The following is a 25,919-nucleotide window of genomic DNA, read 5'->3' as shown; positions in this document are numbered from 1 at the left end:
CCCTTAATATCGATTAGATTTGAGAAGTGACAACATTTGAACTGATGGCAACATTCAAATATTATTTCTAAACGTCATCGTTCTTTGATTTTAATTACTATAAAACACACGTCGTAACAATTAGAAAGGTAGATCGTGTTTATTCAATTAATTTTGTCCATATTTATTACAGATGGGATCGCGACTCGCGTTCGCCCAGGGAGGACAGTTGTCTCCGCGCCAACATTTAAAATTAGAATTCTCTCTCTCCGTCGAGATATACTTCTTTACGATGCGATTTTATTTTTATTTTCATATATATATTTTAAGCCGAGCCGAAGCCGAGATGGCCTAGTGGTAAGAACGCGTGAATCTTAACCGATGATCGTGGGTTCAAACCCGGGCAAGCACCACTGAATTTTCATGTGCTTAATTTGTGTTTATAATTCATCTCGTGCTTAACGGTGAAGGAAAACATCGTGAGGAAACCTGCATGTGTCTAATTTCATTGAAATTCTGCCACATGTGTATTCTACCAACCCGCATTGGAGCAGCGTGGTGGAATAAGCTCCACAACCTTCTCCTCAAAAGGGAGAGGAGGCCTTAGCCCAGCAGTGGGACATTAACGGGCTGTTACTGTTACTGTATATATATTTTATAGTCTGTATTACATAGCGTGACGTTCTGGTTTCGTGGATATAAATATTCTGTTAAGTTATATATATAACTATGAATTTATTAAAAACATTTGCTAACGAAAGGCACGTTTTATATCAACTCGACCAATATATACCTAACTATAGAAGTTTGTGATGACTATTAAAAAATATTGAACAAATAGTAGCGATTAGTTAAATGGATAAATAAACTTTACATATAAATGTATTTACCGTACAGCACGATGTGGTTTCACCTTACATTTTATGACTGTAGTTATAAAGAATAATTGGGGAAGTTTAGCGATAAAACATTTAAGACAATATCGATTTCAATTTTTAAGCCTGTTATACTGCGTTATTTAGGTAGCTTACGTTAAATAGCTGAAAAATGAGAATTTCTTGAAAGAAAAACTCAATTAATTTTATTAGCCCATCCGGGACTGATAAGCTGGGCCACAAGGTATACTAACGTCAAACTATCACCTATTTACTATATTTTAAACGAACCATTTACTATATTTTCTACAATAATAATAGAACGGTGGAAACGACATACAATATCACGTTGATAAATCATTTTTCTCTCTGTGGCAAATGTGTGCGGAAACATGGCAGAAATACCGCGCCTGTTTGACCTAGATAAACCATTCATTGCGGTGACACTGCCATTTTATGTACACCAATATAATTTGGATGATGACGTAGTGAAGATACCAGTTTTTATATTGATTTCTACTGATTTTATTAAAATAACGATATTCCTCTTGGTAGGGCTTTGTGCGAGCCCGCCTGGATAGGTACCGTCCACTCATCACGTTTTCTACCGCCAAACAGCAATACGTAGTATTATTGAGTTTCGGTTGGATAGGTTAGGCCAGTGTAACAGCAGGCACAAGGGACATAACATCTTAATTTCCAAGGTTGGTGGCGTATTGGTGATGTATTGCTTACGGCGTCAGTGTCAGATGGACCATCTGCACGTCCACCTATTTATAGCAAAAAAAAAAAAATGACATGAAGGACTTTAGTAAATATATACAAATCAAAAGTAAAAAAATGCTTTGAAATCATGATCGTGATTCCAGTGAATCAGCTCACTTATTACAGCAGTACGGTGTGTTGTTTTATCTTACAAATATAATAATATATATTTATATAGACATAGTTTTACATCAATTTATACTAAACGGCCTCTCCTCACGTAACCTCATTCATAGAAGTTTTTATTCAACTTAATCTGAAAGTTCGATGTCAGTCAAATATTTCAGCTGAATTTTAAACCAATTCAATCTATGCCAATGAGTTGAAATATTGCTCATACTTACGGTGTTCGTGAAAATACAATGAAACATTATATGCAAAAGTGATTAAATACATAAATAAAAACTAATAAATAATTTAAAATACGAACGAAAATATCAATGACTTAATTAACAAAAACGTTAACCGAAACAGAGTTAAATTAATAATTTTAAACAATATAAAATATATATACTTAAACATTTTATAAATATAACTTGCAATTTAATTGTAAAAACTGAAAAAAGATAAATCCCAACTAAAACTAAAATATAAGAACCGTTTAGTATAAATTGATGTTCTATTTCTAACAAGATTCTAGTTATATAATATATATTTTATATTTAGATTATAAATCCGCTCTTTTTCTGTACCGCAACGCTCTCTCTCTCCCTTGGTTAGCTCTCCCCTAACCCCCATTCAGAGGAGTATGGAGTAGGGCCGTCTGGGTGCAAAAAATTACGCGACGGCTTGGAAATGAATAATATCTCAGCTCCAGTGCACTCCATAACATTTACACCTGACCTTTTTTTTCGCTTTTCGACTACATTACATATCATACTATATAGTGACGTCAGTTATATATAATGTACCTTATAAATAATCGGAATTAAATTTATATAAAATAAATTCATAGTGAAAACAAGCTATTGATCGTTGAGGTTTCTTTGTCTGGAGCCAATCCTGGATGCAGAATAAGGCTTAGCATAAGAATAAATTGTCATCGGAACAAAATTTGCAAGTTTGATCTGAACTACTAACAAAGGAACATTACAAATAGTAAGTAATAAGTAGTAATTAAGAAAATGAATTACAGTTTCATTATTGTCGTTTACATGGTTTATACAAATATCACTTTTTTAAAATATTATCTTTCGGCACGTAGTAAGAACCATAATTACCAGGTAATTTTAATTTAATTTTAATTGCTAGTGCAGAACATTCTTCCCGTCTGTACTGGCCGTCGTCGCGTTTGGACTCTACTACCAGTTACCATCAGGTGGAGTAGAGTCATTTGCCCCCCCGGCGCATATAAAAAAAGGTCTATATCGGTTCTCTTTTTTTTAAATGAAAGTAACCGTTGGGATGTGAAGAAACTGTACCATTCCTGCAGTAATGCGATATTTAGCTAGCAACTATCTAGCTCTTAAGCACTACAAACCAGCTGAATACATTGTGTTTGTTTAATTTTAAAAGATATATTTAAAAAATATATATATATATTTTCTTCTTAAGCCACTAAATTCGAATGCATCGTTGTTACCATAAGGGTCATCAAAATTACGCTGTTGTCTTTCTTTTGTTTTTTATAATTCATATTTCGAAAACATTACTTTTATACAATTAATATTATTGTAAAGTTTTTTTTCTTATCATAAGACAATCATATTATCTACACCCATTATTAGGCTTAATTTAGATCAACGAACTTGGTAACGACCGGCACGTGTGTATACCGCCTATGGCTTCAAGCGTCATCGCTCATACACATTGTTGCAAACATCAATACAACTAACCTAACCTCTTCTCCCTTTCACAAAACCAGATCGAGCTATCTCATGAATTTTCAAGGCTTTTGTTTTATGTAACGTACTCGTAGGTCGTTAGGTATTCGTTTTTTTTTATTATTACGTACGTGTTACTCTTCAATTCCATTCTATTCCGTTATTTATTTAAGAAATTAATGAGAATCTAATTAAAATAAAATATAATAGTATTATATTAACGATATTATGTAAACAAAGTTATTTTATGTCACTTTTGAAGTTAGAGAAACGGTAAACATGTGTTAATAATTATTTACAATTCAAGTTCTATTAATTATGCAAATATATTCAATTATTAAATTTGAATATAAATTATATAATGCACATAGGACTTTAATAATCAAAAAATTTAACAACGCTACAATTACTTGTATCCGGGTAGATTAAACGAATTAAAAAAATACAAAAAAAAATAATTACGAAAAAATTGTTTCAAAGGAAGCCGCCAGATATATTAACGCTTACCACATAACGTGCCTTGATCTTTCATGACATCGAAGTACTGTTTCATATATTTCGTCGATTGTATACTTATAATATAAAAAGTATTCAAATATGTATGTCAAATTAAAAAAAAAAACAGTAAATGTCAAAATAATAAGATTGTTTAGTGCGATATAATTTTTTCCTACTTATCACCTACATTATGTATATAATTTTATATGTACATATACATTATCTATAACAGCTTTACATATGATTCTTAAATCTTCCTACAAGTTTTAGTTCCGCTTTACGATCAAAGCAATTGCATGGAACACAATTTTATTATTCTATAATTAACTAACGAATGTCATAATTACCAGCAACATTAAGCTAATTAATAACATTCCGTAACTACAAATGATTATATGGGTATTATAAAGTAGCGTTCAGTTTTTAAGACGCTAATTTTTAAAAGAAAATCCCGCTATAATATTCATAACAAATTTCTTATAAAATGAGATTTTATGATCGCAGTAAAACTACTGACCGTGAATTATATTATTCGAAGTGCAACATTAAGAATTATTAATTTATCTCTACATACATTTTTGTTTAATTTGCATTTATATGTTTTATTAAGAGTAAGCGGCTGAACAGATTTTGTTAGATGCATACAAGTTTTGAGTTTCGTAGGCTATTACGTCACTAAAATACAATATGGCCGACGAATTTCCACTATTCCTTGTTCATTTCGTTACGATGAGAGAAACTGTATTATAATTTCTGTTACTGGTTGATAACTAAATAACTTCAAAAAGTTAATTTAAATAAATCAAAGGAATAATTCAACTGTATATGTTCATTTCTAATTGAATCCATGATTATACATCGAATAGCGATGTTGCAACATATCATAAACAAAACGTTTTCATACACGCATACACGCTTTTTCTTAACAAAGACCGATGTAATAAAACGAGCAAAATTAAGAGTTAAAGTGTCCGATAGTAAAATCTTTATAAAGATTTTTGATGCCGCATTTCATTTACGGCTTGTTCTATTTGTGCACAAATACTGGTGCACTTTATATTCCCTCAATCACACAGTCCTTACAGGGTCATCAACCGGAAACGACCATAGATCAGGCACAGAACCAACCTAACTGCTTTAAGTATTTTTTTCCAAACTCCGAGATGCTTATAGATGAAATCTAATAACTTTTTATTGGCCCGAATCAATTTGAATCGATTTCACTTTTAAAAATTGTTTTTTAATACTTGTGATATAAATATTATAATTAAATCATGATATATTTTTGCAAGTATGGACGGCTTCTATATTTAAATCGTTTATATTGTCAAATCAAAGTAGATTATAATATGTATGTTTGTGCGTGCGTGGGCACGTGGTCAGTGGCCAATAAAGATATATGTGTGCTCGTTTGTGGCTAATGGGTTTTGGAGCAATGTTCTTGCATATGTTCACAAGTAACGCCTGCGGTCATTACCATTAATGTAATTGATATTGCTTTGAGTTTTTGTATTTTCTTGATAAAATTCATAAAAAAATCAGAATAACATCTGCCAGGGAAGTCTGTAGTCATGGGAACGAATCATTAGACAAGATCGGCTAGGACAAATTGAAACAAGCTATAGACTTACGATAACAATTACGAAAAATATATACAGGACAGTTCCTATTGATAACATTTATTCTTTTATGTGTTTAAACAAACTCAACCCTTGAAATGATAATTTAGTTATAGAATTAACAATTTATTCAGCTTTGAACTGGGTTTAAACATGCAAAATCAAGTGAAAGATTAGCAATTTTCCTTTATACCCCGTCCTTAACTCCTCGATATAAATAATTGTTATGTATGCTTTCTTATTGCTGCGTAATGTAATAGTTTTTTCTCCCATAAGAATACTGGTAGAGCTTAAGAATGGGTTCGATCTTTTAAATTCGAGTTTTCTTACAAAAGATGATGAGACAAAAAATATATCTACTTAATCATACCTAAATGTTAATTTAGACTTTTGTATTTAATAACAATAATTTTATACAGAAGCGAGAGCTACAATGGATGAACTACCTTCAATTCTAATTCTGTAATCAACTCCGTTGGTTTCCCTGTGCGGAGATGCAATGGAGAAATTAATCATAATAAACATAAATATTCCATTAAAATTATTTACATTAAATTCAAACCTTATGGATACACGTTTAATGTTAAATCATGACCGCGTGGAATGGTGGACGGAATTCAAGCAGTTTCCAGTTCAATCGCAAAATCCGTTTTCCCATTTCTCTCGTCAACAGTGGGCACCTTCAGCGGTGTCTGGTATGAACCAGTCACTATATATTCGCTTTCGAAGTTGACAATGTTTACACTTCGCTTCTCACTTCTTCACTTTTGCTTCGGGGAATGAGTCTCGACAGAATTGCCGTCCCATCGGATTATGAGAGTAATTAATTAGACTGTGCACTTTTGTTTGTGCACCTACGCGCTATTATAGTATTTCCTACGCAGTTAACTAGTCTTTCATTAGAATTTAGATTGACCGGCTTGCCGTGGCTGAAATCGGTCAGAAGTACATATAAACGAGATAATATAAAACTATTTACTAAATAAATAAAAATGTTTTGATACTGTTATCGATGTTTACAGACGTTAATAAAAAGAAATCGCTTTTTTAATGTATTACACAATACATTTGCTAATTCTGTATTTATACTCACGTGTAACTAGTTCGACCGGTACTAATGCAAATCTTTGGGTAAAATCAGATGTAAATCCATGGTAATATAAACCTTATTGCATAAACGATGCGAGTTAAAATCGCATGTGATGAACATACAGATAGCCATACATTCAGAATATTGGTAAACAAACCGCAATCAACGCTTTGAGTTGCATACAAAAGTATTACTTGTGATTCAGAATAGCGTATTCAATGCAAAATATCAATTGATATTTATTCGACACGTTTTTTTTTTTTTTAATTTATTTAAATATTCTTTTTTTACTGCTAGTATTTTTAGTGACCATTATTTTTTATTTGAAAATTTCGTAAATGACCTATTTATTTTTTCTTTCTGCATTTATTCGAAGAGAAACATGATTAGCTTTACTAAGAATTCTAAAATATCCAGCCTGTTAATATTTTAATATTGATAAACACCAAATAAAGTCATTTATTATTTTAAAACGATTTTTGTGATTGATAGAGCTTTTAAATACAACTACTGACCAGTTACGTGTGGACATGTCTTTATTCATCTCATTATAATCATCTCGTGCTTGACGGTGAAGGAAAACATCATGTGGAAACCTGCATGAGTCTGATTTCATTGAAATTCTGCCACATGTGTATTCTACCAACCCGCATTGGAGCAGCGTGGTAGAATAAGCTCCAAACCTTCTCCTCAAAAAAAGAGGCGAGGAGGCCTTTAGCCCAGCAGTGGGACATTCACAGGCTGTTATGGTTATGGTTATGTCTTTATTATCACACAACATTATTCAGAACTAATGAACTATTGTAATATAATAAAAAAAACTATAGACACGTGGAAGATTTTCATATGACACATCAAGGTTTCTCCACGATATTTTCTTTCACCGCCGAGCACGAAATGAATTATAAACACAAAATAAGCACATGAAATTTTAGTGATGCTTGGCTGGGTTTGAACGCGGAATCATCTGTGAAGACTCACGTCTTCCAACCACTAAACCAGGACGGTTCTTCGGAATATTTCTGAATGAAATATTAAAATTATGTACTCAATTTAAATCAAGCTTTTTATAAAATTGAAAAAAGCTAAGCCATGTAATTCGATTCTTAAATACTCGGCCCGCGGCGGTAGTAGCTAACTCTTAGGAAGGAATTACCAAATAGATTTAGCTCCAAAGATCCTAAAAAGTAAGTATTCTAATTACGAGAAATCGTATAAAAAATAGCTATTTTATGCTTAATTAACTGGCTGGTTTTAAGACCGTTTGACTATTTATGTCTTTGTTATTTAGATCAGTTTTTAGTCTAGATATTTCTGCGAAACTTTCACATACATCTCTTAATTATTTCATAGAACGCATAAATACGTTTCTTACAAATATTTACTAACAAGCATATACCTCTTAATGTTTAGCACTAAAATTAAAAACGCTCTGGGCAGTTTGTCGCCTGCGCGTCTATAAACAACTATACGTTACTAGTACGAAGTAGAAAATGCAAGGTAATTTAACATTTATGACTTGCAAATAAAGTTTATAATGCTATAAAATTAAAATTCCGCAAGTATTCCTACGTATGTACCTATTGCTGTTACCAAGCGAAGGAAGATACGCCGACTGAATGACGAAGGTATAACACCTTGCAGTTTATTTGATATAACGCCCGCTTGTAAATCCGGTAGTATAATGTGAAACTAAGTGCAAATGCTAACCGGCAAAATTGAATAGACCGTTAAACTGAACAAGTGCCAATCACGAAATGTAAATTTTAAATGGTCGATTGATGCAATTCAAATCGTGTCGTATATACTCCATACAATTGGCATATACTCTTACACAAGTTGTATTAGCAGCATACTAAATAGTTAAATACATACATATTTAAAATTCAACTATATTTTTATTTTGTAATTGTTCCATTGGTCTTATTTGTGTAGTATTAAGTTAGTAACATAATCGTGGAATATATATTGAATTGATTAACAGATACCAACCCGCATTGGAGCAGCGTGGTAGAATAAGCTCCAAACCTTCTCCTCAAAAGGGAGAGGAGGCCTTAGCCCAGCAGTGGGACATTAACAGGCTGTTATTGTATTGTATTGTTGATTAACAGATAATAAAAATATAAATACTGTGAATCAAATAAAAAAAAATGACGAGGAAACCAATATTTTAATAGGATCCCAATAAAAAAAACATAATTCTTAATAATCTTGCACGAATAGTGCGTTTCGTACCGGTAGGTACCTTAAAAATATATATATACACACAGGCCAACAATACCTTGTTTTACGGTGTTCCTGTTTAAGGGGTCAGTGAGCTAGTTAAATTATATATAAGGGATATATTATCTTAGGTTCCATGGTTGGCCGGGCACGGACGCCTTAACATTTTTTTTTTTTACTTTTATACTGTTACTGCTATCTACTTGAACCGAATAGTGGGCTATTTGCCTCCGTATTACAGAGATAAAAGATAGCTTTATGTCCATTTGCGTAAGTAGCTCCAATTGTATTTTTCACTGTTTCAAAGGTGAGTGAAAGTAATATATGGAAAATGTCACCGTAAATAGCAAATAAACCGTAACTGTAATATTATTAATACATAGTAGACAATTAATTAATCAACAAATTTCTTAGGAAAAGTATGGATTTGATAACAACACTTGATTAATTCTTACAAAAATAACCATCAATAATAAATAAACTTTTGTATATTGTTAAGAATGTAATTTTTTATTTAAACTGGCAACATCAGGTTTCATAATAACGTAATAATGGTAAGTTTTGTGGTTTTATAAAAAAAACCGGTATGTTTTTAAAGCTGGACAGGTTATCTATTATGAAAGATCTTATTTTATGCTGTATTTAGTAAATGCCATCACGCGAAACTATTATGGACTGTGTTATTTATAGAAAGAAATAAATAAAATAATTCGTCAGTTGTGAACCAATTCTCGGAATAATAGAAAACTTGGTAACAAGGAAAAACAGTCATTCATAGTAATACAAGGTACATATTACGGCTCCCCCTCCCTTTCACGCGGGCGAAATCGCGAGCTGAAACTAGTTTATTTGTAATATTTGTTTACATGTATTTTGTTTGTCTTATTTTTTCAATAATAAAACCTAACAAATCTCTAGAGCTGTAGCACTTATACTCACTCTCTCTTAAATTAGATATATATAATAGCTTTAAGTTCTAAGTATCATTAAGATGTGGTCCAGAATGACATTGCTTATGAATAAGGACGACTCAAAAAGAGAACATCAGCATCTTAGCGAAACAATTTTCATGTTTGCGATAAAAAACGAACCTTTTTTAATTTTGTTTTTTTTTTTTTTTTGTTCGAAACAACAACAGTCCACAAGGGACGTGACATCTTAGTTCCCAATATAAGGTTGGATAAAGATACATAATGATGACAATTCAGGCGCACGGAGCCGCGTGCAAATAGTCTATCCTACATTGACGTAAATTAAAATAACAAAAGCTGTCATTTCTATTATCTCCATACTGACAAACACACACAAGGACATAAATAAATGGCACAGATAAAGAATAATATATTCATGGATAACAATTATCTGTCTGTTGATAAACATATTTTTTTCGACAATATCACGACCCGAGACACGTTGCTAATATGCCAATCTCTTGTTGTATATATTTATATATTTCTTTACGAAATAATCAAATTTAGATAACTAATGATTGGGGTTTCAAACCTAGACATGTACCGCGGGATATCCATGTGCTTAATTTGACGTGCATATGTCGGATGGAAGTCTGTACTTTTATCCACCAACCGACATTGAAGCAGCGTGGTGAATAATGTAACATAATGTCTTATTGTATTTTCTTATTACATGATGTTTGGAAATCCACAACAGCGCGATTTTTAAGTTATTTCGTGCCTCGCACAAACACTGTGCAACCAGCCAGCTTTCGCCGGCGACTTTTCCGAACCGATATAACATAGCAACCTTCAAGAGAAGAGCGTACTCATTCCTTAAAGACTGGCGAGGAACCTGCAAGCCCTCGGATGTTGCAAATGTCCTTGGTAGTCATTTTCCATCTACTGGTGGTAGGGCTTTGTGCAAGCTCGTCTGGGTAGGTACCACCCACTCATCAGATATTCTACCGCAAAACAGCAATACTTGATATTGTTGTGTTCCGGTTTGAAGGGTGAGTGAGCCAGTGTAATTACAGGCACAAGGGACATAAAATCTTAGTTCCCAAGGTTGGTGGCGCATTGGCTATAAGCGATGGTTGACATTTCTTACAATGCCAATGTCTAAGGGCTTTTGGTGACCACTTACCATCAGGTGGCCCATATGCTCGTCCACCTTCCTATTCTATAAAAAAAAAAGTGAGCCTCCTGCTTGTTTGCCCCCTTCCAAACTGTTTTTGCCATCAAATTGGAACACAACAACACTAAATAAGTATTGTTGTCTGGCGGTAGTATAAGTGATGAGGGGATTTCACCTACCCAGACGGGCCGTGTATAATAATTACGAATTTTTAGGTCAATTTGAACTAAAATGTTAACAAAATGCAGTTTAACGTTCGAATTACAGAATCCAAACTGACGCAGTCCAGTCAAGTAATTATCTGAAAGCGGCCCCAATACCTATCCGCTTTTGATGGTTCAGCAAACGCAGTAAAAGCGTGTCGATTGTAAATAAGTAGACATAGACTCAGACGTGTAATTACGCAGATCGATAAACACCCACGTGTGGCGAGCAGCAATTTATTGCGTGCGCCGATATGCGTTCATATTTACATTTGCTCAAAGATTTCGAATGATAAACCTGAGTGGACAATCGAATTAAAAAAAAACACATCATATTTGGTATCAAGCCATTACGGATAATCAGGCTGTGTGTACAGTAAAAATACAATAGTTTCTCGAACAATGTACACTTAAATCAGCTTCGAGTGACATATGAGTACATTTAAATTATAAAAATAATTTAATGTCTTGAACAACATTGAGAAAGAAAATGAGCATTTAACTAGCGTACGTAACTTTTATGCTTCTTCTTTAATCGGGTTAATAGAATAATTAAAATACCGACCAAAGTTCAACAAAAAAATAGTAACATGTAAGAATTAAGTTAATTTAGTTAATCTATGAACCGAAAACCTTTTTGTCGGCAAATATATAATAAGATTATGTTCACAAATCCTGTCATTTCGCTTCAAACCATACGATGTTATTATTTAAATCAATATTCGGTTTACGGATGCTAATCTTGTTAACGAAAAATGTTATTTCGAGAGAGAGAGCATTATGTTAATGAGTTTGTTTTAAAATAACCATCTAACTAGCTCTACATATACATTTGCTTTAGAATAACTTCTTTATCTTCCTTGATGTTCCACACATTTCCTTGATGAAGGGAGGTGACACTTAAGGAGGTATTATTCTTTTTTCTATCATTTATTCAATTACCCGGTTTTTAGTGCTTATCGGTTTTTAATTTACATAATTTTCCATTGTATTGTCACACAGAAAACCAATGTGAGAGTTACATTACACACATTGCAAAAAATATTAATTGAATTTAGATTAAATTCTAATTTATTTTCGGATCGAAGTTTTGCTGTTCGCCAGTGTATGTATCGTCATATGACTTTACAATACGAATTAAATAATGCATGGTGTTTAGGTTGCTGGTTATTTATAAGTAAAATGCAATAATGATTTCTTAAAAAAATTAATTACTTTTTCTTGACTTGCCGTGAAGAAGAAGGAACACTTGAAAATATTGACTGTCTATAAAATATTTTTTATAAGAAGCACATAAATAACAAAATATCCAGTGCAGTTTTAAATAATGCATAATAATGAATAAAAACAACGACATAAAAAACAAAAATGATTTCTTTTTACCGTAAATTAATCGAGCATTTTTTTATAATAAGACAATTTTTTTACTGTTGTAATAATATTGTAGATTGTATTTAACAATTAATTGCGTCGTCTGTGATATTTGTAAAGTCGTGCAGATACGTCATTGTTTTATGAATGTGATAATATTTCATATGAAGTATATTGTTATTTAACATATCAATGATAAAATGACGTTTGTTTACATAACACAGAATTTTACTCATTATTTCGCAATTAAGTATATGTAAAGTATAAGAACTATTCTATATTATTATTATAAACCATTACAACGGTAATGGTTTTTTAAACACAATTGTTTATTAGTTCTAGTTTTTTTTTATACTAAGCCCACTGACATACGTCACTAACATATCGTAATAAGCTAATAAGGTTTTAAATTACGCTACTATGGTAACTTACTCTATAAATAAATAATCTGTATACTTTACAATAATAAAAATGTGACGAATTTGTCAAACCAGTAAAAAGTAGTTAATTGTCTATGGTATGGATTAATTTAATATCTTTGATTAGGCTGTGTATGAATTGGGTAAATAGTACATAAACAAGACTAAAAGACGTGAGTATTACATTTTTAAATTATTAATAGCAGAGTTAGTCACAATTAAATTAGTCACAAAAAATGCTGGTCCAGATACTCTTTCGACGAAAACTGACAAAACTGAAAATAAAAATCTCAAAAAAAATGTTTAAAATTGTATATGAACCGTAACCGAAGATAAATAATTGCCTCGGATCATTGGGCGCATTTTTAAAGTCCATATAAGTAGCATTTTTTAGAAAAAAAATTATGTCTAACTCTATTTTAGTACGTTACATAGATTGTCAATTGTCATTATCATAGTCGATTGTTTTTTTTCAATTTTCATACGAACGTTCTATTCATATAAAAACATTGTACAGGAAATATATACGACCTTTTTTTGGCAACGAATTGACCTTTGATGATTCTACTAACTGAATATGAATTAAAACTTACAATGCTGACCCTTTAAATCGTTGATCTACAATATACGTTTGCATGGCAATCATTATGTAGAGATTATATAGCGATTATCCAGAGCATTCATATGCGAAAAATTAAAAAAGTAAAGGTTTATTGATCAGTACATATAGGACATCGTTGCTTAAAAGTAAGTACTGTCAAATCAGATTAATTCAATACTTTCTTAATATTAACTATAGCCGCTACTGCTTCGAGTGCGTCAATAATTATTATTATTCATATTGTATTTCTTATACAAAATTTTAAAGTGAATAAATGAAGTGAATAATAAAGTAGAAATTAATTAAAATTACTAAATAAAGTTTTTCTTTCCATTATTAAATTAATAATAAAGTGAAAAATGGAATGGAATCTATAAGTAATCTATTGTTATTGAGAGCAACCAGACATACCTGTTTTCTTTTGAGTGGTATTTGATGTTTGACGAGGGCAGGCGGCTGCGGTGGTTGAGTCTCACGCGAATCTCTGGCAGCGAGCTCGTCAAGCAACGCACAGCACTTTTCGCGGTCGCGTTCTTCTTCTGACACCAGTAGGAAACGTCGCCATCGTGTCGAGTCGAACCCCCAATGACACGTGCGGTGCTCCGTGCCGTGCGAGTGGCACACGAACCGTCGCGGCCCGTACACCCCGCGGCACTCCACGCACTGCACTAACCCTAGCTCTGGAGCGCACACGCCTCGTGCGCCTCCGAAACACTCATGATACACGCGGAACCCGGGCAGCTTACGGGCTGCCGTCGCCGGAGCGTGCAGCAGCGCCGCGCACAGGCGCTCCGCGTCCGTCTGGGTGATCAGCCCGCATGAGGGCGCAGAGCGCGGCAACACGCCCGTCGATTTCAGCTCGTGCAACTGCTCTGGTGTACACCGCGAACAGTAAATCTGCAGCTCGTCGCACACACGGTTGATCTGTTCCAAGCTGAAGTCCGTCAGCACCGATGTAAGGATCTGCGGCAAGCATAGGCGCCGTTCGCCTCCCACGCTAAAGCAGGAGATAGGTTCGCCTTCGAGTGCGGTCTCGCCGCGCTCGCCCAGCACAGGGTCAGCAGCGAGGAGGATGGGCGGTGCGGCGCGAGGTGGCGGTGGCGGCGGCGCGGCAGTGGCGCGCGCCCCCGCGGGACCACCGCCCCCGCCCGGGCCCTGCAGGCTGCGCGGGGCGCTGGCCTGGTACGTCCTCAGCACGGAGGTAATATGCGGCGTCACCACGTCCATGGTCGCCGCGATCGGGCGGCGATTCTTGGCCTCCGCCCGTCTAGCGCCCGACGGTGGGCGCGCGCGCGTCGCGCTCCGCGAGCGGCCCGACCATGTCTGCCGCCGTCCGCCCGTCGCCCGCCGAACGCACCGCGCCGCCGCGCGCCCACCCGGCGTCTCCGCCCCGTCGCCGTTCGCGAAACCGTGCAAAAATAAGCGGCCGAGACCAGTATCTCGCAGAAATGAATCCCACCCGTATTCGAATTTGTGCAAACGCTCCTCAATCCGGCCGTTCGGCCGCGAATTCCAAACGATAAGGTCGCGCGTCAAACATCCGAGTCGGTCGTCGACGTATTGCGGGCGCGGGAGACGAGGGCGTGGATTCCGACGAGCGGGCGCAGTCAAAGCAGCAGACGGATGGCTCGGCTACTGGAGAGTCTAGCCGGCGCCCCCCGCGCCGACACGCCGCCGCGCCGAGTCACGTGACCGACCTTCCCGTCAAAATATCCAGAATGGCGGCGCGAGCCGCGCTCCGCCTGTGTCATAGATGTGTTATACACAAACTACATAAAGGTAAAAAGATCATTTTCTAATTAGAATAATATTTAACGCAACTATAACGTAATCGATTTCTAATGAGAATATAACATACAATAATTGGAATTATTTTTCTGATTCTGTTGTATGTGAAATAAAAAAAACTATTGTTATTGTACAGTACTAAGTAAAATATTATTTTTATATACTATCTTTTTAAACTAAATTATTTGATTGGTTAAGTCTACTTAATTGCTGTACCCTTTGTACCAAGAGAGATGATGATTGTATCAGATGTAATTAATTGTTTTTTAAAATAAGATGTTTGTCTATTACTTTTTCAGAGACTGAGTCAATCTAACCATAACACTATGTGTTGGGTTTTACATATCTGTATTTATAATCTATGAAAGCGCGACACGCGCGGGGTATCAGCGGGACGCGCGGCGGGAGGGCTGCGGGACGCGGGGCAAGGAGGCAGCTGCGTCTAGTGCGGCGGCTCGGAGATCTGTGAAAACTGCTTTTAAACATTAAACTACAAAGAAAATAGAACCCTATTTGTAGAGTTCTACATACTATTTTTAAATATAGCACAAAAGAAATATAGCATTACATACACCGGTTTTATAAAATTCGACTCAATTCTCAATACATAAAGTATGATTTACAGTAACGGGACCAAACAAAGCATTTAATAATCGTACTGCCGAGTACCCATACATACATTACATTCCGTATTTTTCTGTAGTGTTACTTTACTAAGACTCGTTCCGTCATATTCTGCCTGTATTCATTTCGAACCGTAGCTAAATATTACTTTCGCGTACTTTATGACGTGCCGGTTACTCGGATTGCTTAATTTAGTAATTTAATCAAGTATTTCATTAAATTAACTTTTATAATTACGAGACAATATATCCTTTGAATAAGTTTGGTTATACGTTTATATGTACGTTGATTATAATTGTTAATTAATATTACTATTACCTTATCTGTTTCTTACAGAACTCAATCACGAGATGCATATGGATTGATTATACTTAAAAACTTAAATATGTATTAAGTTTTTCTTGTATTATTTTACTAGTCATTTTATTTTAAATTTAAGCGAAGAGTTCCCTGACAATAAATATTATAAAGTGCACCTCACGGATACAGTAAATAATTAAATAGAGCACTCTAGATAATGCGACCTAAAGAAACGGGCAAAAGTTCGAGCGTACGAGGACAGGTCACAGAACAAAGCACGCCTTGGAAGAGAACCGAAACCGAACCGAAACAGCCCGTGAATGTCCCACTGCTGGGCTAAAGGCTTCCTCTCCTCATTTTGAGGAGAAGGTTTGGAGCTTATTCCACTACGCTGCTCCAATGCGGGTTGGTGGAATACACATGTGGCATAATTTCAGTGAAATTAGACACATGCAGGTTTCCTCACGATGTTTTCCTTCACCGTAAAGCACGAGATGAATTATAATCACAAATTAAGCACATGAAAATTCAGTGGTGCTTGCCCGGGTTTGAACCCACGATCATCGGTTAAGATTCACGCGTTCTTACCACTGGGCCATCTCGGCTTTTTTTTTTTTGAAGAGAACACCAGACAATATTCGAAAGTTGGCTTGAGAATTAATTAATCATGGATGTAGAAGCCCAAAATGATAATCCCTAAAATTCTAATGGGAAATGTAAGATATTCGTAACGTGAAATAGTGTATAAAATGTACTGTTTACAATTCAATATGAACTAGACACGTTAGTCGACAACATAACCGACACATATACTGAGCATTATATAATGAGGAGGCTCATTTTTTGATATTTTGTAGGAGGGATTAGAAAAGCTCAACTTAAAATTGTCAATTAAGATTTCCTATAAGCTTTTTCCACCATCTTGAAAAAAGGGGTAATTTTTTTTGCGATAACTCCGTTCTCCGTCATGATACGAAAATTACGATTATATAGGTACTTTGTCATTGTTTTTATACGTCCTACAATTTAGGTCATATATATTGTTCGCCTACCGTTCATCGTTGTCGAATTATCGAACGAGACAGTAAAAAATTAAGACTGCGTCTTAATTTTGCTGAATACTGAAAAGTCAATTAAATATATGAATGCAACCTAATTATTTGAATCGCCGTCAACTTAAAATTTCGCATACTCAAACGTAAATTTTGACTATCATTTAATTTTGAGAGCCACTCAAAATAAGTAGCCTTGAAATTAGCTTTTTGCTGTATTCTTTCTCGTGACAATTTTAAAACAAAATATCCATTATTAAGCGTAGAGGATGATGTCACTTTACGCGTTTATTTTTAAATAAATTGTTTTTTTTTTGTTTCGTCTCATAAAAATCTTCAACAATTTGATTTTTTTTCTATATAATAGGAAGGCGGACGAGCATATGGACCACTTGATGGTAAGTGGTTAGCAACGCCCATAGACATTGGCATTGTAAGAAATGTTAACCATCGTTTACATCACCAATGCGCCACCAACCTTTTCCCTTTGTGCCTGTAATTACACTGACTCACTCACACTTCAAACAAACCAAGTACTCACAACAATACCAAGTACTGCTGTTTTGCGGTAAAATATCTAATTAGTGGGTGGTACCTACCCAGACGAGCTTGCACAAAGCTCTACCACCAGTAAAAATTTGACGAACGAGACTGTATTTAACTGTGCTGAAGTAAAGTTACTGCTACGCGTAGCGTATTAATATTACTACATATATTACTTTAATTTTCACAATTTGAATAACAAAGATATTTTAGAATAAGTTTTAAATAATTTTCGAAAAAAGACTGATTTTATGAATATATAAATATCTATATCACAAATGCAAGGGAGATTTATATGGTTTTTTTATGAAATAGACTGACGGACAAATGTGCCACCTGATTGTAAGTGGTCACCACCGCCTATAAACATTGGGATTGTAAGAAATATTAACATGTCCTTTCCTTTCCTTATTCCTTACACTGCCAATGCGCTTCCAACCTTGGGATCTAAGACGTTGCCTCTTGTGCTTATAATTACACTGACTCACTCACCCTTCAAACCGGTACGCAACATACTATAGTATAATATATATATATATATATACACACTATATATATATATATATATATACTACAGTATTACTGTTTAGCAGCAGAATATTTGATGAGTAGGCGGTACTTACCCAGACGGGTTTGCGGGGTTGCACAAAGCCCTACTTCCAAGATACACTATGATACAGCCTAGCGTGAAAGTTAAGACATTATAATTTGTCTTACCCAAAATATACAAATTGGAAGTTAAGTACGTTAGTAATGATTTATAGATGAGTTAGTGAATTATTTTTCTAAAAGTTTTTTCGAGAACAATATTTTTAAATAGCAATTTATTTTATTAGATAACATTACTTATTGTGTTTTATTTAATAAAATTAGGTAATTAATAAATTGTGTTTCTGTTTATGACAGATTATTAACACGTAAATAGTGAATTATTTGATAAACAAGACTAAAGAAAGAGACAAAACACTAGGTATACTATTTACCCATTATCTATGGTGGTATTTGTTGAAAATGTAGGTACAGATTAATACAGATGGATACAAAGACTGTGATCAGTACTGATTGCAGATTACATTTATTTATCGCTACATAATAATTACATGTACATACATTAAATTAGTTTTTTAGGAGAAGCACTAATCATTGTAATAGTTATACTTATTTTTGTATTTTTCATCGTGTACGTGAAAACGTCGCGAGGAAACCTGCATGTATCTAATTTCACTGAAATTCTGCCACATGTGTACGAAACCCGCACTGCAGCATCGTGGTGGAATTAGCTCCAAACCTTTTCCTCAAAAAGGAAGAGGAGACATACAGCCCAGCAGTGGGACATTCACAGACTATTACGGAATTCAAAACCTTGCTTTTTTTATATTTGCCCGGAAGGCAAATGACTCTACTCCATCTGATGATAAGTGGTAGTAGAGTCTAATTGCGAAATTTATGTAACATTTCGTACCTATCTACACTGATTTCCGTTGGACTTTGTCGCATGTTTGCGCCGAGGTTATCATGAATATGGTAGTAGTGGTAAATCAGAAAATAGGATAATTGTTTTAGTTTTATAATAGCTAAAGTTTGAATTAGTCTATACGCGGCAAATTTTTAATATCTCTTGCCTTTTATTTAACTTGATGCAGTTTATAATAATCAAAATATTATAGATTTACATATGACGCTCATATTACTACTTAAAAGCCTGTTTTCTTTCTATAACAATTTTTTTAAATACTTATTGCTTAAATCTTCATTTGACACTTATAGGTTATAGTTTAAAATGTACGTATTTTTTGGTTAATTAACCTTTGTTTCTTTTGTAAACGAATTATCCTTACTCTTGGGAGATAGCTACCATTCATTTTTTTCTTAAATTAAACCTTATGTTCAATACACAGAAACACCTATCTTAAGTGTAAAACTTCTTTATTTGTTTTGACAAGTATCCGAATTGATTGATTAATTATCTGTTTCAAAGAATTGTTTAGTTAAGTCTGTATATACTCTATAGTCTGTACCGACAAAAGCAAAAAACTAGCCTTTTCAAATTGTCAATCATTGTCATGTCATTTACAATTTACACAATTCAATGTTCTAGCAGGTTTTTTATGCAAAATCCCTTCCCTAATTAAAAATTAATAACATTTGGCGTTGAGCCTTCAAGTAAGTAATGGGCGTAGATGGTTGGTAAATGATTGATTAATGTTTTTTGTTTCGCTTTAAAATGGCCTTGAATTGAAGCGTTTTTAAGACTAATTTCTGGACTTAGTTAAAACTAAAAATAAACTTATGGTGTATTAAAACTTATATTACAGAGTTTGATGGATCCCTGGGGTTGTGAAATTGTAGACTCAACAGTTGCTTCAGAATTCGAAGACGATTTTAAACCAGAGAAGTGTGATAAGTTATCAGATTCAGCAGAATATCTTGCAGTACTGGGTAATGATGTTGTTTTTTAATAGCTTTATCAGTAAAACACATGTTTGTGAATATTTATATCAATTGTTTTAATTATAAGGTTATCTAAAGTTAATTTCACAACTAAACTGTTGTCACATTATAAAATTCCATAGTAATTATCGTACGTTAAATTGGTTAATTTTTATTACATTTAAAATTTTGTTAATATTTCTAATTAATAATTCCAGAAAGGAAACTTAAGGCCCTTAAGAAGAAGAATAAAGTTGTTGAAAATCTAGCAGCATACAGAGCTGATTGTATTGACAGATTAATGAGAGAAGGCTGTGACTTAGACCCTGTAATTGGAGACACTGAAGCAGAGAAGCTGTTGCAGGAGTGACTTGTTGATTAAAACTTTGTAAGTAACCATGGCTTCATCATCATCTAACATAGACTTGTCTGGACCATCCTTCTGTGTTGTCACTGGTGCGTCTCAAGGTATAGGTAGAGCCCTTGCTGTGGAAATATCAAAACATCTGGGTCCGCAATCACTTATGTTGCTGCTGGCTCGTAAGGAGCATGATCTTGCTATTACTGCAAGCCTCTGTGAGTCTGACAATGTCAAAGTCTTATACAATTCTGTTGATCTATCTAGTGCATCTGAAAAAGAAATGTATAAGTTCCTAAAACAGGCTATAAGTGGTCACAAGGCTACTGACTTCTCCAACTGTCTTATTTTCCACAATGTCGGTTCACTTGGTAACTTGGCAGTGGAAACCTCACGGATGGAAAACATTGAGGAATTCAGACAGTACTATGATCTGAATGTGTTCAAGGTAATCTCTCTGAATACTCAGTTTCTCAAACTTTTTGAGGAAATCGAAGACAGGATTATAATTGTTAACATAACATCACTTTGTGCGATCAAGCCAATGGGAGGTATGGCCTACTATTGCAGTGGGAAAGCTGCTAGAGAAATGTATTTCAGAGTCCTAGCAGAAGAAAAGAAACAAATGAAAGTACTGAATTACTCCCCTGGGCCTGTGGAGACAGCTATGATCGACAATGTACTGGAAGAAGCTGTTAATGAAAATCTGAAAGATGTTTTTCTTTCATTCAAAAGTCAAGGCACATTGATAAAACCAGAGGTGACAGCCAAGAAATGCATGAAGGTGTTACTGTCTGGAAAATTTGCTCCAGGCGAACACGTTGATATCTTTGATGTCGAGTAAATTAAGAGAAATTACTCTTTAAAAATTAATCTTTCTAATTTTTTAAATTATGTCTTAAATGTGGTAAATTCTTGTGATTGTTGTTATAGTAAAATTATATGAAATGATGTTTGACACTTGTCATTGAATCTCATTCCTAAAATATTCTTGTTGAATAGAGTAGCATTTTTAAGGCGTTGACTATTAGATTTATAATTATCAATATAATTCTAATAACATTCCATTATATGTGTGTCAAATGTATTTGCTTAAAATATATTTATGAATGCAATTCATATTATGAAATAAATGCTTGAATTTGAATTGTGTTTTCAATAACCCCTTTCTGTTAACATATGAGTTACATTCATAAGGTTTTTTTTTATTAACTTTATTTTTATTTATTTTTTGTGTTTGAAATCAGCAGATAATACCTTCCTTATTAGTCTGTTTAAAGTTACAGAATAATTTCATCATTCTACACAATGATTGTATCAATTGTCGTTTTAATATTGAATAACCTTATCTAGGTTGATTATGTTAGTACCTTGACCCCCATACAATCAAGTGCTATTTGCAAGTAGAAAAACTACAATCAAACAAGTTTATTGATAGGCTATTGAAAGTTAACGTTATATTCATTGATATTTAATCTATAATTAATTCTACATTTAAATAAAAATCTTTGCCTATACTTACAACAGATTATATAATCTCATATTGACATCATTAATTATAATAACACTTATCAGTTAGTTTTTTTTTTCGTTCTATTTTTTTATTCTTAAATGTTCCAGATGTTTCCAGAATGGCGGGTAGGAAAGGTTTATTCATTTTCCTAATGAACTTGGCTTGGAAGTGTCGATTCAGCATGCCGCTGCTGCTCAGTGGTACCGTAGCACTTCTCGGTCAAGCTTGGATGTTCCAAATAAGAGTCCATACTGTAAATAGGTTACATGAAAATGAGGTATTTATAATAAATATTGACTGACTATCTAAACAATTAAAAATCGAATAAAAAAATTTGTATGAAATAAAAAAAAATTAAAATTCATCACTTCACACTTTTGTTTACTATCCGTTTTGTACTAGCTTCCTATAATTATGTGAAGTTATTTAAATACTATCACTTTCTTGAAATTATAAACTCAATGTCTTCTTCTTGCTGTCAGCTAGAAAAAGACATCTAAATTAAAATATAACTTACAGTGCTGTGAAAGCATACAAAACATCTCATGTTGCTCCATCACTTTATAGTGTCTTATTTCTTAACTTTAAATATCGAGAAAACCCAAAAATGTTAATCATTTTTTTATATAATATAGGTAAGTCGATGAGCAAATGGGCCCTGAGGGTACATGGTCAACATCGTCCATAGACATCGGCCCTGTAAGAAATATTAACCATTCCTTCATTGTCAATGCACAACAATTGGAACTAAAATGTTATGTCCATTGTGCCTGCAGTTAAATCAGCTCACTCGCCCATTAAAGCGGTACACAACAATACTTAATATTGTTGTTGTGCTGTAGAACATGAAGAGTGGGTACCGACCCAGACGGACTTACACAAAGCCCTACCACCAAGTATATTTATTTTATTAAGAAAAAAATAATTGTAAGATATATATGGTAAAATAAAAATTTTAATTTACAGCTGGCATATTACAATGAAAATGACTTAGATGACGACGATTCCTGGGAGACAGAGTCGACAGATTCTTGGGAAACCATAGTGGAAGAGGTTGCTTACGGTTGACAGTTGATAAACATGTGCTTTATTATATGTTAAATTTGAATATTGAATTCGAAACACATCTTAGCAAAATAACTGGGTGAATGAAACTTAAGTCTAGATATGCTCAATGTCTAAATGAGTGGACCGAGTTTGTGGCCAATATCTTAATTCTAATGTAATTCGATTAAATTATATCCAAGTTAGTTTATCATAATAAAATATTATTTCAATAAATAATCGTCATTATTATATAAGTAAAAATAAAAACCATACGAAAATAATTGTTATGTTGCATAGCAGAAATTAAAAAAAAATTATAAGTACAAATAATAAACAATAATAATAATTTCTAATAATATACTTAAATATATATTATATGAATAAAAAAATATTTTTTATAGCTTTGGCTCATTGACTAAATTGTTAATAAATTAAAATTAGCGTTTTCTGCAACTTTTTTTATGTTTTTATTAGACAATAGCTTTAATATCTGTAATTCAGGATCGAACTTGTGATATTGTCCCGCAAGAGAGTTGGTTCCTCCTGACTGGCCTAGGTCAGTCTGGGTACGGGCCTTGGGGTTGCCCCCTTTACCCGGGCTGGTCCTCACCGAAAAGTTGACTTGTCGTGTCTAGTTCGTTTTGGCCCAAAGGGCCAGGGACTTGTCCCGCCAATGGACTTGTTGTTGTTTGTTCTTGAATTCGCCGCGAGAGGCGCTAGTGGATGGCAGTCTCTAGAAATGTCAAATGTCTTATTTTTTAATAATTTTTCGTCGAAGATATTCAATAATTATTCATGATTGTTGTTAAGTTTTGTATCATTCCTGATTAATTTTGTCAAGCATACGTTAAACCACTGTTTTAGGCGAGTATTGTCTTTCGCAAAGTATGTCCTCCGTTATTTTTGCAAAAAAAAAAACGGGTCACAACAACACAGAGGTATTATATATATTTTATTTATTTACCTATTATCAATTATTTAAAATAAAACAAAATTTATGAACGCAATAGAACCTTACTCGCTAGTGACACCAACTGGTGTTACCAGAAACGATTGCCTTCATTTTAACATATAGTTATTAACTACTTGACATTTGGTCATTATATATTCTGTGACTATAAAGGCCTTATAAAACTGTTGATACTATATCAGAGATTCAATAACACGAACGGATAAGTTAAATTTATAACTAAAAATAAATTACGAATACTCAATTATCGCAGTATTGAGTTTGTTAAAATATAATATTATATAGTATAATTAGTATATTTTTTCATTTCATCTATTATACTGTAAAGTACATATATATCCGAGTTGTAATAAAAAAAGCCAATAGCATACCTTAGATCGTGGAAATTTTCTTATTATTTACCAAAAATGGTTAACCAAATATCTTTGCTTTACATATTCGAAAAATGATTTTAATTGAGAGGTAGGCCAGATGTTTCATTTCCATTAACAGCTTTTTAATAAGTAACTTTTTTTTATTTGAGAGTCAAATTGCGCGAATAGATACACGAATATGAATATCAATTATTTCGAAAATGAATAAGTTAATATGAAAAATTATGTCACTACTCACATGATAAGTGGTAGTCCAAATAATTTCAATAATAAATGATTTACTTTGAAAGAGTCAAAATTTAACACCGAAAATATCTAAGGTCATGGGTAAGTGCTAATTAATTTAAACACTCTAGGATATTCAATATATTTTGATGTTATCACGAAGTATAAAAGTAGCTTGTGCAAACACACACATTTTTTCACATATAGAGAACTATAAATGAATAAAGATATTTCCACCTCTGCAACAAAGAATAATGTATAGCAACAATGCTCAAACATCAAGCAAGTATTTTAATTATAAGTTTTTTTAATTATACTCTTGTGATTTATAATAAATGTAGCCGAAACTAAGGAATAAATTGCTGTCATGGCGTAATCGTATAATCGGACATCGTAATTCAAGCCTAAATATATTTAGTTAGTTCAATCCACAAAGACGCGCCCCACTATTAATGCTTACTCACAATGTATCACATTAGTAAAGACAAACCTGCTTTAAAGATATCTCGAGAGTGTGACAGGGATTTCAATAGTTTTTTTAATTGCCTCGAAGGGTTGACCTATGGAGCCATCAAGGCAATCATGTATCGCTTCAACGCAAACAGAGAAACTGTTTTTAAAGCTTTGTATAAAAATGAAAATTTGGATGAACTTTTATTTTTGCATAGTGAATGTAGTTTTCTAATTTTTTTATGTATTAAAATTGTATTACTATTTTATTCTAAATTCATCACCATGTTTTTTTTTTAATTATTAAAAAAATATCATATATATATTTCATATACCTACCTATTTAATATAAAATTATATAATATAAATATTTAATTAGAATTGGTAAGAACTACAGTGATTATTTCTATTATCTGTGTCAAGGAATTAATCACGAAGGCTGTGTGTTAATAAAAGTATTGTTTTTATTTAAAATGTTTCATTTACAAATTCATTCTGATTCATATTTATTGAATTTTACATAATATTTCATGTCCTACAATCAAAATCCTTTTTTAAATCTACTGTTTACGAACAAAATACATTGCCTAAATATATAATTTAGGTTTATTGAGGCTCTCTGTATGTTTATTTATCTCAATACAAGGGCCACTCGGCCTTGGCGGTACCAGTCAGAACAGAGGAAATTTTG

The 25,919-nt window shown here is 33.5% G+C and overlaps 2 protein-coding genes across 3 annotated transcripts in view; one reads left to right on the top strand and one right to left on the bottom strand.

Annotated features, from left to right (window-relative positions):
* The window catches only part of LOC126771752 (ski oncogene), a 59,177-nt gene extending 43,901 nt beyond the window's left edge, over nucleotides 1-15,276 (bottom strand). Inside the window, exon 1 of the mRNA XM_050491834.1 lies at nucleotides 13,966-15,276. Within this exon, the coding sequence (XP_050347791.1) occupies nucleotides 13,966-14,781 (816 nt within the window). The 5' untranslated portion in view covers nucleotides 14,782-15,276. The remainder of the gene's footprint in view (nucleotides 1-13,965) is intronic.
* A 4,602-nt stretch (nucleotides 15,277-19,878) lies between these two features.
* On the top strand, nucleotides 19,879-25,594 carry LOC126771775 (sepiapterin reductase). Of its 2 annotated transcripts, XR_007669565.1 has the most exons (5): nucleotides 19,879-20,024; nucleotides 20,177-20,300; nucleotides 20,510-20,679; nucleotides 22,270-22,439; nucleotides 23,129-25,594. XR_007669565.1 is itself a non-coding variant. In XM_050491871.1 (3 exons), the coding sequence occupies exon 3, from the start codon at nucleotides 20,690-20,692 to the stop codon at nucleotides 21,491-21,493; it is 804 nt and encodes a 267-aa protein (XP_050347828.1). In that variant the 5' UTR covers nucleotides 19,879-20,024; nucleotides 20,177-20,300; nucleotides 20,510-20,689; the 3' UTR covers nucleotides 21,494-21,796. The 2 variants fall into 2 exon arrangements, 1 of the variants encoding a protein (XP_050347828.1); XM_050491871.1 differs by lacking the exons at nucleotides 22,270-22,439; nucleotides 23,129-25,594 and having other exon boundaries at nucleotides 20,510-21,796.
* Nucleotides 25,595-25,919: the final 325 nt, after the last annotated feature.

This window comes from Nymphalis io, chromosome 11, assembly GCF_905147045.1.
Source record: "Nymphalis io chromosome 11, ilAglIoxx1.1, whole genome shotgun sequence".
In the NCBI taxonomy this organism is placed as follows: Eukaryota; Metazoa; Arthropoda; class Insecta; order Lepidoptera; family Nymphalidae; genus Nymphalis; species Nymphalis io.
The sequence above is the reverse complement of the archived record's forward strand: the minus strand, read 5'-3'. Positions and strand labels throughout refer to the sequence as shown.